General features: G+C 38.2%; 1 protein-coding gene across 2 annotated transcripts in view; it reads right to left on the reverse strand.

Moving 5' to 3' along the window:
* Positions 1-719: 719 nt before the first annotated feature.
* Positions 720-17,548, reverse strand: part of KLF5 (Kruppel like factor 5) — a 23,947-nt gene continuing 7,118 nt past the window's right edge. For both annotated transcript variants that reach the window (XM_029936616.1, XM_029936614.1), the window contains exons 2-4: positions 14,310-15,183; positions 13,271-13,330; positions 720-2,485 (exon numbers count right to left, since the gene is read on the reverse strand). In XM_029936616.1, the coding sequence (XP_029792476.1) occupies positions 2,307-2,485; positions 13,271-13,330; positions 14,310-15,171 (1,101 nt within the window). In that variant the 5' untranslated portion in view covers positions 15,172-15,183 and the 3' untranslated portion in view covers positions 720-2,306. The remainder of the gene's footprint in view (positions 2,486-13,270; positions 13,331-14,309; positions 15,184-17,548) is intronic.

Genomic DNA, 17,548 nt, shown 5'->3' on the forward strand with positions numbered 1-17,548 from the left:
ACCTACAAAAATCGATTGGAATTCTGCAAATTTGTCTTTTTTCCTACTCAACCACTAATCTCAATATGAGCTCATGGCTATTTTACCCTTCGGGTTATAACTCATCCCTACTTTATACTGTTGGCTGACACACCTCCATCACCCTGGGATTTCAAGGACGACCTTACATTCCGGTGCCTGAAGATGCTCCAGGCATATGTGGTCCATTTCCTAACCTAGTCCTAGACTCTGCCATTTCTAAGAAGCCCCATCTTTTTTTTATTCAAAGAATGGTATTAAAAACCAAGCCCTAGGTGTGCTTGTTGCTGCTGGATTAAATAAACTTCCAGTGATCCTTTTCTCTTCTAAAAAGGAAAAAAAAGGTTAAAAGCCTAATTCTTGTTTTATTTCCCTCTGAGAATAAAGCCAGCACATGCAAGTTACCTCTATAATTTTCAGCTACTGATCTTGTGAAGATTAATGTAGTATGTGTGTATATAGTGACTAAAAAAAATTAGCATTCAAGCATTCATGAACTTTATCTCCCTTGACACTTGTAATCACACTTTTAAAACAAATCCCTTTCTCTTGCCTGAAACAAAGGTAGCTTTGGTTCAATGTGGGGATGGGGTTTTTATGGGTATTTTATTGCCTTGATAAGACAGACCCTTGCCGATAGTTTTGGGAATGGAATTTGTCATTTTTGCAATTACAGGTGAAGAAGGAAATCACCACGTGAATCTTTTAGGCACTTTTTATTTTCCAAAAAAAACCTGTCGTTAATATATAAACATCTCATTCTCTCAAAAAATTCTACAACTATACAGCTGTTTGCTCCATTATTTGCATAGGAAATGACCACAATACAAAAATAAGAGGGGAAAAGAAGCAAAACAGCAACCAATTTATGCTTTTTATGTCGGCATGTTTCCACGTATAAACATTTTGAAGCCTTACAAAATATTTACACCATTTGTCAACTATTTACATGTTTTAAGAGCAACTCTTCTAACAAACAAAACTATAATTTATCAAGTTATGAAAATCTTCTAAAAAAACTTACTATATTACCACAAAATAAATAAAGATAAACAATATTTTTAAAACAAAATTAAATTTTCATTTCAATTAAGACCCCTTTTGGCATTTTGCTTATTTATTCTGCCCTTTGGTTAACAGCATCGGCATCACGTTACTATTATATTGCATATGTGTAGCACTTGTTTCCTTAAGTTTGCAACATGTCACTTATAATTAAAGGCAGACACTGAGTCAGTATTAACAATGATTAACTAAACTGCACTGTAATTTAGGTAAAATTACTGTGTCTCACTGTATATTACATGCAAAAATCCATATAAATTGGCATTTAACCACAGTACTGCATGAGCAAACATCTCAGTATATGAAAACTGCATCATAAATTCAACAATGCCATGTGAGAGCTACAGAAGTCCTTCTTTTTCTAAAATGATACTGTTTAGCTTATTGTAAGAGGTTTAACTTTTGTGTATCTTATCTTTGAGTTCACAATTCATATACAATGTCTTTCATATTTAAAATAAACAACCCTATTTTAATCAGTGCATGGAATCTGCTTTAAGTTCATTTGAATGATTATTTCTTCCTCCGAAATGAATTCAGTAAGGTTTAAAGAGGTATCTTACCACAAATTCTAACTGTAAATGTACCCATGGTTATTTTCAAACAGAATTATTAACGATTTTCCCCCAAAAGAATCTTAGAAAACTTGTAATAAACCTATAAAGCTGATTTGCATATTTACAAAATTTTGAATAGCAAATATAGGCAACTCATATAAAAACAAACAAAAAAACCACATTTGTTCAATGGCCATCTGTGAATCGCCAGGTACGCTGCACACCTCTAAGGAATTACCTAATAGTTAAAAAAACCTACTGGATGTCAAGTAAAATCTCGACATACAGCCCAGCCTTCTTCCTGTGCCTGCCCGCCGGCGTGTTTGCTGAACCCTGGCACAGTGGATGGTGGCACCCGGGTGGAAACACTGCAACACCCTGCACCCCGCCCCCTGCCGCGCTGAGATGTGGCTGTCATGAGATGTGAGGTGAGCTGCTTGAGTGAAGCCGTATACATTACAGCAAGCATTCCAGACTCTGAAAAGGACCAAACACTTTGGTATTCATACAATGTATTCCCTGTTCCGTCAAATATACAAAATATACATATCCAGTTTTTTTTCTTTTTCTTTTTATATATATAGTGAAGTTTATAGTTTAAAACTTTGCCAAACAAACTGCAGCGCGTCAGTGGGGACTGCATCGGCGCGGCGGGCCGCGGCGGGCTCAGTTCTGGTGCCTCTTCATGTGCAGCGCCAGGTGGTCGGAGCGCGAGAAGCTGCGGTTGCACACGCCGCACTGGAACGGCTTGGCCCCGGTGTGCTTCCGGTAGTGGCGGGTCAGCTCATCCGAGCGCGCGAACCTCCAGTCACAGCCCTCCCAGGTGCACTTGTACGGCTTTTCACCTGTGACAGGGGACCAAGAGGAGGTGAGGTGGCCTGCTTGCAAGACAAACATCGCAGATGCTGTGAAGGAACTGCTTTTTAAAATCCTGTCCCAACAGAGGTCAAGTTCATGAACTGCATTATGAGGTACATTTCCTCAAAGAATCGAAAGAAGAGAGTCACTGTTTCACAGGCAGTAGTCAATCTATTGCACAAAGGAAGTATGTGCAGCACCTCTGAGGAACGGGGAAATGGCGTGCACCACGTACGGGTGCTCATTTGTCTGTACTGTGCCCACACATGTAAATCCACGAAATGACAAGATGAGCGTGGATGGCTGTATCATTGCTGTGGGAATGCAATTTCTATGCCAACAAACCCAAATTAAATTTGTACAGAACTAATGGCTGTAAGATGGGCTGAGGGAGGAATAAATTCCAAAGCTCCTCAGACCACCAATACAAGGAACTAAATGTACCACATCTGTGATCTCTTACTTCAAACCGGGTCCTAAATGTTTCTAAATTAGCCCTGAATGAACTTCACAAAAACTAGTTAGCTCCTTTGAACACGGGGCCTCCAAAATGGGCTGTTAATGGGCACTCACTCTGGGAAATTCACTCTAGCACACACACATTCACGCCTTCCTGTTTGTCAGATTAAAGCAAAACAAAGCCAGAAAAATAATACTGAAGTTGAATGGTGTTGAAGCTTTATGCATTTGATATTTAATTAATTCTTCAACCAGATCAAAAAGTGTTCCCTTTGGTGAAGAATCATGAAACAATTGTGGTAATTCTAACATTTGCTGATATATGCATGTGTCTGCCAAGTGTCTGTTACATGCCAGGCACTATCCTGAGTCTCGGATATAATGGTCAAAAAACCAAAAAAGCCTGGCCTCATGGAACTTACATGCACGACACATATTTTAAGTCTCTAAACATTCCATCTACCTATTCTTTCACAGTGCTGGTTTAATAAACTGATACATAAGCCACAATCCTATGGCAATTCGTTAATATCCTTAATGTTGTCTGAAGTTTGTTGTTTCAAATCCACTTAATATTGATAACGCAGTCTTAACTCCCAGTTTAAGAATTAATTAACTTTATTTAACTGAGATCATGTATTCTCCTAAATAAATCCCCAAACCTAAGAATTTAGTTTCACTGAGGATTAACTAGTAAATTCCTGTATTTATGCTTTATTTTGTTGGAATTTTCTAGGAATTTGCTAGTTTAAGATCAGAGTTTGTGAGATAAATTGGCTTATTAAAGCACTATTGTTGGCTTAAGGTTCAATTTTATATGGATAACCTCTAAAACTGAATAGTTAAAACACCTCAATTCCTTAAAAGATGTTTTTCTTGTCAAAGGGAAGAACTTCAGTCACTTTAAACATTAAGTACCACAATGAAACCCAACAACCTTTCTGTCTTGATTCAGCAGTATCACATTCAGGAAGTTGTAAGATTACTCAACTGAGTCCAAATTTTAAAAGACATTGTCCACATCAACTGAGATTTCTACAGCTTGTGGTTAATATATTTTTGCTGTCCTGATAACTACTGACTCAAATCCTAAGGACACAGAAGAAAGGGCCAAAATAGTTCTTTGAAATCAGTACCTATTTCACAGGAGATTTTTCTTTCAAGTCCTATGGTATACATCCCCAGACCTCATTTCCTCTCTCCTCTCCTTTGAACCAAGGCACACTTAGTTGAATTCCCTTTTTTGTTTACATCCATTTAAAAAATACACGTCTTAATTCCTAAGGTTTTTCTCATTATAAATTCTAAGAATTTAATCTGATACACTCAAACCTTCTAAGTGACATAATAAACCACTTTTCTCTCAACTTCTATTCACATATACCTGTATAAAACAAAACTGTTTTAATACTAGCAGTAAATCTAGCTATCACTCTTGTAGATGTAAATCCAACAGAAAAAAATAACTTTTCACACAAGTGTTTGTTTTTGTTCCTCATGAAAAATAAATCACAAAAACAAACATGTTGGCTAAATATTTCACTGTCATTTAATGGAAAGAGAAAGTTACTTCTGATGTCTGAGGCAAGGAAAAAAATTCCTAAAGTGCCCTAATTTGAAAAGAAATCATTCTAGTCTTTTGCATTTAATAAATAGCAAGAAAACTGAATTTTCAAAGTTTATTTAAGAAACAAGGGACACTAGACTCTTTTTGTTCACTATTTTTATTGGCTATGAAGCAATAAACTGCACCAATATTTTTTAAAGTTTATTTTACTGATTGGTTGAAAAACAGTAGCCATTAAAGTTCCTAAAACATTTGGGGCTTTGCTCTCAATGTATGCACATCTATAGATTATTCAGCCAAGAATATTGCCAGTGTCTGGGACATTAGTTATGGGGCCAAGTCTTTACTATAAAAGCAAGGACAACTATTACCCACTTGGGGCAGTTTCTATGGGATTTGTTCAAATGTCAACACGGCTCAAGTCAAACATCTTAGAGGAAGCTGGTACCCAATTTCTGGCCAAATAGTAGATTTGGGCCTTTCTTCCTCAGCCAGAAACACTATGCACAGCACTTCTGGGAAACCAAACTGACTTCCTTTAAGTTATTTCAACAGGACAGAGCTTTCAAAAGTTTAATTGGATTTTTACAGAATCTCTTTCCAATACCACCAATTTAAAATATTTAGTTAAGCTCTTTCAACATCAACTGTATTTTTAAGTTGTCATGCTGCTAATGTGAAACTTTCCAAAGGCAAAAAGAAAAAAGTGACAAATTTGAGCAGGATGGAAAACAAGCTTCAACTTTATCTCAAAAAACAGTATCTTCTCATTCTGTTTTAAAACTACCTAGGAGTGCTTTGCTAGGAATCCCTAAACTTCTTAAAAAGTGTTCAAGTTAAACATGCATACTCTATCTGTACTGATGAAGCCAATTAATATCTTTCATAAAAATGTGAGGCAAAAGCATTACCAGTAAAAGTCGGAGCAGGCACAAACATCCCTTGAGTGCGAACTCCAGAGTCAGGTATTTCTCAGTCTTTCACTCAATCCTCACAATTAACTCCGTGAGGTGAGAAGTCACACAATGCGCTCCAGATTAAGAACCTAGGCCTGCCACTTTTCCTCACTGCCATACTGAAATCCTCTCTTAGCAAACAACAATACACTCTGTAAGAACAATTTAAGGAATACATATTGCTCACATTTATTTAAAGATTCCAGAGCCACCTGAGACGGTCAGTTAAGGACTAGCTTAATGGACTCAGAACAGGCCTTAAGCTGTGGACGGAGGACCAACGGGGAGGCACAGGGCATACTCTGCCTGAGCCAGCCCTCCGGGGAGGCCCACCCTTCAGGACCAGTGGGGTCCTGCAAATTGTTCTAACAATCCCCAGATATCACCTAAGGATGGGTTCCCTTCCCCCCAGGCTAAATGGACTTCAAGGGGTTAGCAGAACATGTTTACAGTGTATCTGAAATCTTCAGGGATGGACTAAAAAATTCTTATTTTTTCCCTCTGATAAACAAACAGATAGAATAGGACTTTGACCATACCACAACAGAATGGGAGGTTTCTCTGCTCTGCTGAACATATTCAATAGATTCATGCCAAGCCTTTTCCCTATAATGTTCCACACAGACTCTTCAAACAAAAGAAAGATATCACAGATGGAAATATTTCTCAGAATGGCTACTTTAGGTAACTTTTTAAAAAGTTTATTACAGCAAATTTGCACATCTGGTCTCCCTCCTGATAACTAAAAATAACTCAATCAACTATATCTGACAGAGACTAAAACCCATAAGGATTAAAATCAATGTTTAGTAAAGGAGAGTGTAACCTGTACTAAATGACTTGAAAAACACATTAGGTTAAGATTAGGACTTAATATTTCGATTTTCTCCTGTTAAAAAAAACAAACAAAAAACAACTTAATCTCTGACCTCAAAGAATTTAAAATCCATTTCCCATTCTGAGAAACAAAACAATGCAAAGTGGAATAAATCATTTCAATAGTTACTACCTAATCTTAATTCTTAGAATTTAAATCCTTAAAGCTCAAAGCAGCTCCTACTTCAGAAGGAAAATGTTTTTATGCAATTCACTATTTTTAGACACATAAGGAATTTAGTCTGAAACAACCTATGTATTTTCTAATAAAAGGAGGAAACAATCTCAATAATAAATTCATGGGGAAATATTAAATATCTAAAAAAGATAAGGTAGGATAATTTGGGCTCATTAATTCATATTTTAATACATCTACACCAGTAATTTTCCATTTAAAAATGTTTTTTGAAAGCTTGTTGCAGCACATCTCCTACACTTGGAACAGAAGGGTAAACAGTTCACTTCAAAGATTAGTATTATCTGTATCTGCAAAATGCCTCTAATGTTTACTAGATGTAGTATCCCTGTCAATGATGTACACACTTTTAGGAAACTGATTAAAGGGATATATTAAAATTAAGAAATTTTTTTTCTGCCGATCTGTGGTCAGTTCATACATTTATCCCTTTCTTCATAATCTGAATCAGCGTAGCCCTTCCAGAACCTCTGTACAGTCCAGGAGAGATCACGCCACCTCTCTGCATCCTCATTGCCACTCAACACTGGTTCTAAATGACTGATCTGCACTTGTACATATATCGGTGTAAAAGTTCAAACAGCTGTGTTTTACCTCCTAAACTAGCTTTGGAAATTCCTCTAGGGCAGAGACCACCTTCTCTTTCAGCTGCAATGCCACACTTCTCATTAGGCATCTTTGAAACAATCACGTTTGGCTCAAGTCTGACCAAGTCTGACCAAGTCTGATATTTCCATTAATAAAAAGGAGGGACAGCCTAAGAGACAGGTGAGGATCTGGTGTGAGTCTACCAGATTGTCTCTTTTTCCCACCTTGCAGCAGGGCTTTTCCTGGTTCTGTTCTGCCTATGGCCACTAAGGATCATCTCACTAAATGGATGCTTAGGTGAGAACCACGCCCTTAGGTAGGACATGTTCAGAATCCACTTAGAGAGTCCATTTATCCATCTTATGAAGTGTACAAGGATAAACATATTATATGCAAACAAGTTTTCTTTTACAGAATTGGACTAGATATGATGAAAAACTAAGTTCTTAAGCTCCTACTGCTGGTCAAAAACAGCAAAGGGACTACTGGGGCCAAAGAATAATAGTGACCTGCCAAACTCAAAGGGAAACAGGGGGGAACACATCTGCAGTCTATCTCCTCACTGAGTGAATCTCTAGGCTCCTAAGTTTCTGCCACTTCTAAGGGTTCCTGACAAAAACAATGGAAAAACCCTCGCTCATTAATAGTGTTTAATGAAATACCAGCTCTTGAGTTTGACAAAAAGACAACACTTTCTTGTAATAAGAATCCAAACCGAATTTTTTAAAAACATGTGAAACATTTTACCTTTTCTTTTTCAACCAAAATAGAAAACTTCAGTATTTTAATTTCTCTAGCACTGAATGAGTACTAGATATTCTTTCCTCTAATTTGCACTGTGGTTACCTTAAGAATTCTCCCAGCTCTTAAAGGTTTATGTTTATAAAGTAGGCAAAACCAAAAACTCTTCTGCCAATGTTTTTTAATGAAAGTTACCTAAGATCTACTTCTAAAACAGTAACTCCCCCTAATCAGATCCTGGAATATAAATAATACAAGCTGACAGAATAGGAATGCTGCTACAGTGATACTTTTACTAAAGTAGGAAAATACTTTATTTCTAATCCTCCACCAGAAAAAATGTAGGTCAGCAAGTAAACAGCTACTACATTCTATAGAACTAAAAATATCTACCGGTGTAAAAATCTTGGATGATTAAATTATTACTTTTTAAAAATTATATTCTCTCTACCTTCACAGCTGATTATTTCTATCACAGCTTCAGCAATTCCCTTTAATCTGCTTATGAACTATCTTCTCCCACTAGTTTTAAGAACAAAAGTCAAGAAGATTCTCTTTGGATTCTCCACAAGATCTGTCATAATGTTTGCTTAATCAAATTATACTTCTTAACCTTTTATAAGCTTTATCATCTCAAAACAATGCTTAATCAATTTCCTATGTAAGTGTTTTTCAGATGAAAGAACAAGTCCTAGACGCAAAGTTTAATCTTCCCAGTGAGTGAGTCAGGAAAAAGAAATTGTTTCTAAGCTTTCACACTTAAATGCCTTTCCAGGGGTCTAAACTGTCAAGCCTGTTAAGCCACTAATTTTCTTTCATAAGCTTGAAATCATCAATATAGAAAATAAATCTCAAAGTGGCAAATAAAAATAATTTAGGAATTTTAACTAGTAACATCTGACACAACAAGCTAACTGTGACCCTTTTTCCTGCCTATTTTTCAAATACAGACTAAAAAAACCATTTGGTACTAAATCATCTCATCTTGTACAACTTCCACCTCTACCAAACAGCACAGGTTACCAGGTTACACACCAGTGTACTGATATCTAGATCCAAACTGTATGATGTGGACTAAGGCCATCTATCAGATCTGCCGAGCTATCTACAGGGAGAGGGAGAGTCTTAACGTTGATTTTAACTCTAAGTAATTTTCTAAGGAAGTGAAATTGTTCCTTTTTCCTTTTCTTTTTTCTTTTAAGCCTTTTACTCCCTTACACAATTCCTCAAAAAAAGGAGTTAACTAATGTTTGGAACATTTTGAGTGTTTCTTTTACTGGCAGACTACCACGAATGAAAACCCCTTTATTGTCAACATTGTCAATATTTTTAGATGCAAATCTATACCTAAGATGTTAAATGGATAATAAGTGTAGAATAAAGACCGAGATAGAAAAAAATTATACATCAGGGTTTTAGAACCTAAACTGAAACTAAAATCATCTCGGGGAGAGATTATACAAGTATACATCGTAACATCTTAATATAAATATCATTAGGAAATAATATGTTCTATATAAGCAGGTAAGACACAACATGGGAATTTACCCCCTTAAAATGAGGCTTGGGCTAAAAATCTTTCCAAAACTTAACTGTGGAATTCTATTAAACAAAGCATCCCAAACAGCCTGCTGTAAAATGCAGCACTGACAGTATAGTGCTTCACGGAGTCCATTTTGTTTTCCTATGTTATTGTAGGTTTCCATTTTCCTCTGTGGGGGTGTTTCCAATTGTCCTTTTCTTGTCAACTCTTGGCAAGCCGTTCTGGGATTTAGTGCCCACATCATGGCCTATGCGTACAGTTTCGGTCTAAGGGATACCTGGGCCAAGCCTGTGTGCTGCTCAAAGACTTTCTCTGTACAACTGCTCCTTTTCTGTCCTGTTCCAGATAGCTGAGACTGATAAATGATCTAAAAAATGTTACCATACCCTAATTTCCCAACCACTTCAGCATATTCGTTAGGGTTAAGTACACAGCCACACAGGTAACTAAAACCACTAGGATTTCAAACATCTGTATTGAGTTCACAGTTTTCCAGAACTTTTTCTTTGGAGAATAGCACTTTTTACTAAACCATGAACACCATTTTCAAAGAAATCTCTAAACTTGATGTAAAAGCAATATTCATAGGCACATTAAGAAACCAGTAGCAGTGACAAGAAAAAATTACAATTTCTTGCACATTTTTCTTTTTATATACAGCCTTAGTTTTTTTTCCTATTACATTTTGCCTTTTTTGGCCCCAAGCCTGTGCTCAGAATTACTTTAAATCTTCATTATGAAATTAAAGATAGCAAAGTATATGAGCAGAAGCAACTATCCTGATGGCTATAGATTATTCTGTCTGATTCGTGAATCAGTTAACCAATCATGTCAATTTGTAAGGGCAAAGTGATATGTCAATCTTTGCCTTAAAAGGAGCTCAGGAGCATTTAAATGCTTTTATAAGTACAATATACCACTTGACATGGCTACCACATGTGTATATAGCACGTTTTTAAGTGAAATAGAACTATTTCCTAGAATGCAGGCAAAGTACCTTTCAGGTACTGTGTAACCATGCAAAGATGGACCTCTGTATTACTTGTATATTCTTTCTGAATACAGAAATCAAAGTATGTGAACTCAGAAAAACTTCAATGCTATGGGTCTTTGCTGGTATCTTCTACTTTCATCGTAATTTTTTTCTAAAGTTCTTGTTTTGGAAAGACCATTTCCTTATGTTCAATTTGCAAGTCAAGAAGCATTTATGGTCTAAAAATCCAGAATAAGTAATTAAATAGAACTCAGATATAGTTTGTTTAATTGCTTAAATCATTTTTACAACATAAGGTAACTTGACATTTTAAAGCAATTACAATTATATTCCAAAGAAATGCTAGGGTGCTTTTCACATTCTGCCTGAAAAATGGCAATCATTTACAAAGTAATTTTTATGTCAAATACAAGATCTATCCCATATAGATTGTTTGAAAAATCTAACAAACTGTCGGGGCAGGGTCAGGAAGCCAGGGTGTGGGGGGGTGGTTAACAAAAAAACCCCCAAAAAACCCCATAAAAACACACAAAAGGTATTATATAAAATAAGTTATTTATAAATACCAGGGCCTTAAAAAAGGAAAATGAAAAAAAGCAAAACAAAACAAGAATCTTATGGCTTCAGATACATTCATTTAAAAAACAACAGGCAAGGCAGGGAGGATGCAATGAGCAAGCACAGGTAATTTTAAAAGACATTGTCTAGAAACTAGAAATGAGGAGAAAACAACCTCAATGCTATGATTACCCAAGAACGGGTTTAGCCAGATGAACAGGTCTGCTACAAACCCTCCCCAAGGCATTTGAGAGACTATCAAACAAAACTTTATTAAACTGGATTACATGGTCTCATTCATTAGATGTCGATGGCCACGCATTTATGATCAGGTGAAAAAGTTGATGCTTGGGCCCCTATCTAGGCCGGGATCCTCTCTTTAGTTTGATTTTATTAGTACGGGCATTGTTAGGACAGCCCGCTATTAAATTTCTTTGCCAGCAGGTCAAGTTCCAGATTCCCAGCTATAAGCATTCCGAGCACTAAACCCTGACAAGGGTTATAAGGCCATTCAGATCGGCTCTGACTACATCCCGGCAATAAGCAGTTGATTACAGCATGATATGCAACTGCACTCCTTTTATTAGGAGACTTTAACCTCATGAAAAACATGTTCCCTCCTTCCTATCTCCCATTTCAAGGACTTTCAAAGAAGAAAAAAACAGTAGTTCAAATATTTCAAATTTATTTCCATTTCCCATGAATCAAGTCAGGTAAAAACCCATTTTCAAGGTTTCCTTCCCTAATATAATATTTATTCTGTGAGTGCCTATTTTAGTATTTCTATATGGAACATTTGCTTGGCCGGCCATCATTTGCATTTTGAAAACTTTATAGACAGTTTATTATAAGCTTGATGGTTGGTTGTTGAACTATAGTTACATAGGGCCTTTCCTTTTATACAATCAACCTTGTCTGTATCTAAAAACTTCAGGCCAAAACAACCCAATCATTTCATCGATCAATACCAAACCATGAGATGTCTTTTCTTTAAAAGCAATTTCTCATAAAGTCCTGGAATCTACCATTGTTGCAAACAATATTTAGATTTTAATATGTACTGTTTATCACCGAGATATCAAGTAATGCTTGCCTGCATGCATACAAAATGTCTGCAGCCATATTCCTCCCAGTGCCGTATCTCAGCATTGACCTTTGTTCAAAGGCTTTTACTTTTTAATGCAGCAGTTAGAGATAACTACTTCATTTATCAAAACTCAATTTCCATAGTAACATCTAGCCTGGGGAGATTCAAGTCCTCGCACTAATCCAACAACCCATTCAAAGGAACTGTTGAATACTTTGGTTTCCATAGCAATGATGGAATAAAACATTTTGCTAGGTCATTGCTTTTATTAGCAAACTTATTCTTTGAACTTTAGGGAAGGCTGAATTTACAGAGAGAAAAAAATAACAATCATTTTGTATAAGTTCTTTCCTTTAGGGTTGGCCTTTGCAGAAAACCACAAATAATCACGTATATATCTGAAAATATTTGGGGTATTTGGAAGCTTTTTAAGCATGCCATGTACTTGGTCCTGAGATTGATTCTAAAATACAATTTTAAAATTAAAAGCACTTAGAAGTGATTTTACAGATCTGACAAAACAAACATTTATAAAATTAAAGTGACTAGGCTTAAAAGCACATTCTAAACAAAGATGAACTATAAGCTAGAACTAGAAGTTAGAACAGAGTCCCAAATACCTCAAATATGGGCTGGCACAGGGTGTAGAATAACTTTTAAACCATGACCCCCTCTTTGCCTGATTTTGATACTCTGCAATTTCAGCCCTACCTTTCTTTCATCCACCACAGAAAACATGCTCAACAGAGATTTCAGGTTAAAGGTGAAATTAAAGACAGTGTATTAAGCAATTATGCTTTACATGCTAAATGGAAAAGTTTTTAGCATTTAATATAGCTTATAGAACCCAACTGATTTGTTATGGAGGAAAGAAAATGAGTTATGTATTTTTTCTCCTTCAAGACAGGAATAGCAATGCCATTAAGTTTTAAAATCCATTAGTAAACATCATTGGTTACGTTTTTAGGTAATTAATTCTACGTGAGGTGACAGGGCAAGGCCTTGGTAAGAGAACATCAGCCTTCCTGGAACCAGACTTTTCTTCTTGGAACTGAATTCTGAGCCAAGCCAGTGCTGAAAAGGTAGGCCATTAAAAAATAAAAGTTGACAGAAGAAAGAAGAGATCAAACATGTGTTGGCTTTTAAAAGGATGAATACCACTTACACTATTTACACAACTCACAGAATTAACAAGAAAATTACATACCAGTATGAGTCCTCAGGTGAGCTTTTAAATGAGAAGACTTTGTATAAACTTTTGTGCAGCCTGAAATAAAGGAGAGGAAGAACAGCTTGTCATTTTGGAGATCCTTTTGAAATCTTTACATTTGATGATTCAGTGTTTAAAATCTGGCTTTAAAGAAGAAATCTCTCATGCTAGAGGAGATATTAGAAGCGTCAGTTTTAATAGAAGTTTTAAAGAGTGCTCCCCCTGTTACCTTATTAAAAGGCATAAAGTGATTTACCTTGCGTACCACTCTAACAGAAAGAGCAGATAATCAAGCGAGCTACAAGTGGGAAATCTGGGTTTATAGGACAGTAGGCGCTTTATACTAGTAACATATACTTCAGCGACTTAAAAACTTTTCAGGGTTCTAGAGCCCTAATGTTAAGCCATTATCCAAGATGACTGCAATTTTCTGTACTACGACATTTCTTGTTTTTTCATTTAGTATATTATGCTGTGTCACGTGTACCATGGTCAATAAACTGTATTAATCAATTTTTAGCTTATGCCAGCAACTTGTCATTACAATCATCAATTTATATTTTGGGCCACATCTCTTTCAAGAATGTGCACATGCTCCTATGCTAACAGAACTACCCTTAAATCTGTTCTGTATAGTCCTGTAGTCTGCCACCATGAGAGCAGCTTATTCAATCCCCACTTCTTTTTCCCAACTTAACCTCTTTTCGGGGCACTTAATTTAGAATTAAAACTCCAACTTAGGTGTTAAAGTAACTCTGGCATAATTCAAAATCCAAATTTTTATTCAATATTAAAGTCCAAGTAACTCCCCCCCCAGAATATTCTAGCCACTTTTTAACACCTAAAATGAGCAATACACAAACAGTTACACCCCAGGGTACTGTATGGAGAATGAGATAAGAACAAAGTACGTGATTTTTTTTCAATGTCAAGCGCTACTTCCTTATGTAAATGTAAAACCTGGGGCTAAAGGTGCACACAAGCACACATACTGATGCTCCAACCGGGTGTAAAAAAAAAAAAAAAAATCACGCACCAGGGTAATCGCAGTAGTGGATGCGCCGTTTCTCCAAATCAGGGTTACTCCTTCTGTTGTATCTGACGGGCTGGATGCTTTGCGAGGTAACTGGCAGGGTGGCGGGTAAATTTGGATTGTGAATTGCCAGTTTAGAAGCAATCGTAGCAGCATAGGATGGAGGTGGGGTCAAATTCTGGAGCATCTCTGCTTGTCTATCTGGGCTTCCAGGCTCTGAGCTGGGTGGTGACGGGGGAAAGTAAGTGGCCTGCTGTGGAAGGAACTGGCTTGGCATGGAGTATGCGCACGGGGGCATGCCGGGGAACTGTTTCATCGCGGTCTGCGGAACAGTAGAGGTGTGTGTGTTAAGGCCGGCCATGGCGGCCGACATGGAAACATTAAGAGTGTCCATTACTGCTGTCTGGTTTGTAGAACTGGGCATATCTAGATCCGGTGTGTTCAGCAGCTGGTACAAGTGGCCCTGCTGGGGAGGGACAGAAAGATGAAGATCTGGTGTAGGAAGTTCTTGTTTGATGAAAATGTTGTTCACCTCAGGAGCTGCGGTCTGGTGGGAGCTGAATATACTGGTGAACTCTGGGAGGGCCTGGGTCGGGGCCGGAGGAGGGGCCGTCGTCTCACTCTGGTGGCTGAAAATGGTAACAGGTTCTGTCTTGATGTGTGTTACGCACGGTCTCTGGGATTTGTAGAGGCCAGTTCTCAGGTGAGTGATGTCAGGGAGGAAGACGTTCATGTTGATACTGTAAGGTAACCCTTCACTGTCAGTGAAGAACTGGTCTACGACTGAGGCACTGTCTCGTCTATACTTTTTATGCTCTGGAATTATAGAAACTGGAGGAAGCTGAGGTGTCAGATACTTCTCCATTTCACATCGTGTCTAAAAAGAAGAGATACAAACATGCATAATCCACCCATTCGTCATCTGAGTAAGGACAACCTTACTAAAAATCCCAGCAATCCCTACGAAAAGTACTAGGGCAAACTCCTAGGTGTTGCTTATAAACGTATCAGGTTTATTTGTCAATTGTGTAATGTAAGAACTGGTTTACCGAAAGCCTCTTGAAATTCTCTAACTAGAACGTGTATTTGGTAAAACCACTCTCACAATCAGCCCCGGAGTGATAGAAGCAAATCAAGGAAAAACATCAAGGAGAAAAAAACCCCAACAAACAGAAAAAAACATGTTCCTTTCTAATCATTAATAAAGTATTATTTTATCATTTTTTTATCATTCACAAACAAGCAGGGTTCCCTGCCCCATTAGTGGAGTTTGCAACCTAAGTACAGTATTGTAATACTGCCAAACCACCTCAATGCTATTCATGCCATATTTATACTAATAGAGGTATGTTTAAACAAAACCTAAGCAAACCAACCTTAAAAATAATATTGCAAAGTTCTGTTTTGTTTTGTTTGGATAGTTAAAATATCTAATATAAAACATATTCCTTGGCTAATTCAGGGCTTTTCTCATTTATAGGTCACTGGAAACTTAAATACAAAGTCTTGAGCAAAACAAAGTATTCGTTGAAAGAACAAAACAACTTCACTTTCAACATTTGATCAAAATGTTGATTTTAATCAGCAGATTCTGTAATTGGTTAATATGATAATGAAATGTTCCTATTCATATCCCTATCTAAAACAGATCTTTAATTACCTAGGGGAAAATCACTCCCTTGGTAGAGTGGTGCTAAGGCGCCCGTGGGTGGGGAGAGGCTCTGTATCACTAGCACAGTCATCAGCAAAACATTTATCACGTCCTCCTCAGTGGGTCAATGCTACATTCCCCCCTACTCTGTAAAAAGCTCAAATCATCCCTCATCCTCTCCGTGTCTCTTAGGCAGGAAAGTGACAAACCTGAAATAACCAAACCAATTCCAAGTGGTGATTTTTTTTTTAAGAACATAATCCAGCTTGTCTCCCTCTGTGTTTTTAGAGCTATCGTTTATTCTAGGATTACAAAGTTCATTTTTATTTTAAATTTTTAACACTGAAAAGTAAATTTTAGAGAGGAAAAAAAACCCCACCCCACTTAAATGGCTCATCGAACCCAACTATTGACCATGACATCTTAACTGGCAAACAATACATATATGCGGGTTTTTTTTCTTTGCTACTACTTGATTTCAAAAGAGTTTCGTATCGGGCTTGCTACCATTCGGTGCGGATGCAGACTGGGTTTCCCAGATACACATGATTTAAAAATAAAAATGAACTCTCTAGTCATGTGAGTCGCATCTCTGACAAATGCCACTGCCCTTTCACAGCACGACGACGCTCGAAGACCACCCTCCGGAGTAGGAGCTGGGCAGCAAATACGCAATATACCAAGGGGCTATTAAATGAAGCGTCTCGAAATAAACCGAACTAAACCCTTTCATGCACTTCGCTCCCGTGGTGGTTAGTGGTTTCTGATTTTAGCTCTTCCAGCTGTTTGCGTGTGGGTATGTTTCCAATTTTTTTTTCCTTGGGACAGGCTAAAAGTCCCGGGAAGTTTTTTCTGGGCTATATGACTCCCTGCGTGGGCGAAAGAAACAGGCGGTTGCTCTAATTCGGCTGCCGGGCAAGTGTAAAAGCCAACTGCCAGCTTTCAACGCGGCTCCGGGAGGAAATTTACGCGCACATGAAGAAAACAACACCCCCGGTCTTTCTTGGTCTTTCTTTTTAAGGGGAAATAAAGCGGTCCAATACAACCTTAGCTTTTCTAACTCTCCGTTCCCAAAAGGCAGCCCCGAGATCGCGTCGAAAGCAGGCTGAGACAAGAGACATGAAACTAGCACCCCGAGGCGCCTCTCTCCGGCACCCCGATCTGCGTTTACACTAAACCCGAGACGACGTGGGGGAACCTCCAAGGGCAGGGCACTGAGGGGGAGGGGACTTTAAGGCGAAAGGCGGGATTTAAGTAAGGTTGGACGTGAGGTGCGAGGTCTCATCCCCCAAACTAAGAAACACTGAGGTGTACGTGAGCACCCACTTCCCTCTCACCCTTCCCCGGACGGACCCGCCTGGGCAGATTCATCTGGGCCCCCCCCCTTCCCGGTCCCTCTACTTTGTCCCGGTGGACTGAGGGTGCCCAGGCCGGGAGGGCAGGGCGGGGAGGGGCTGCCTGCCCACCGAGCTCCCGGCTCCCGGGGCGCCCCGACGCACGCTCCAGCCTGGAGCGGCCCCTGTCGCCCGCGCGTCGCAGCGGCGGGACACGCCCGAGCTCCGGGAGGGGGGCGAGGGAGGGGAGCGGCTCT

This window comes from Suricata suricatta, chromosome 4 (assembly GCF_006229205.1).
Source record: "Suricata suricatta isolate VVHF042 chromosome 4, meerkat_22Aug2017_6uvM2_HiC, whole genome shotgun sequence".
NCBI lineage: Eukaryota > Metazoa > Chordata > Mammalia > Carnivora > Herpestidae > Suricata > Suricata suricatta.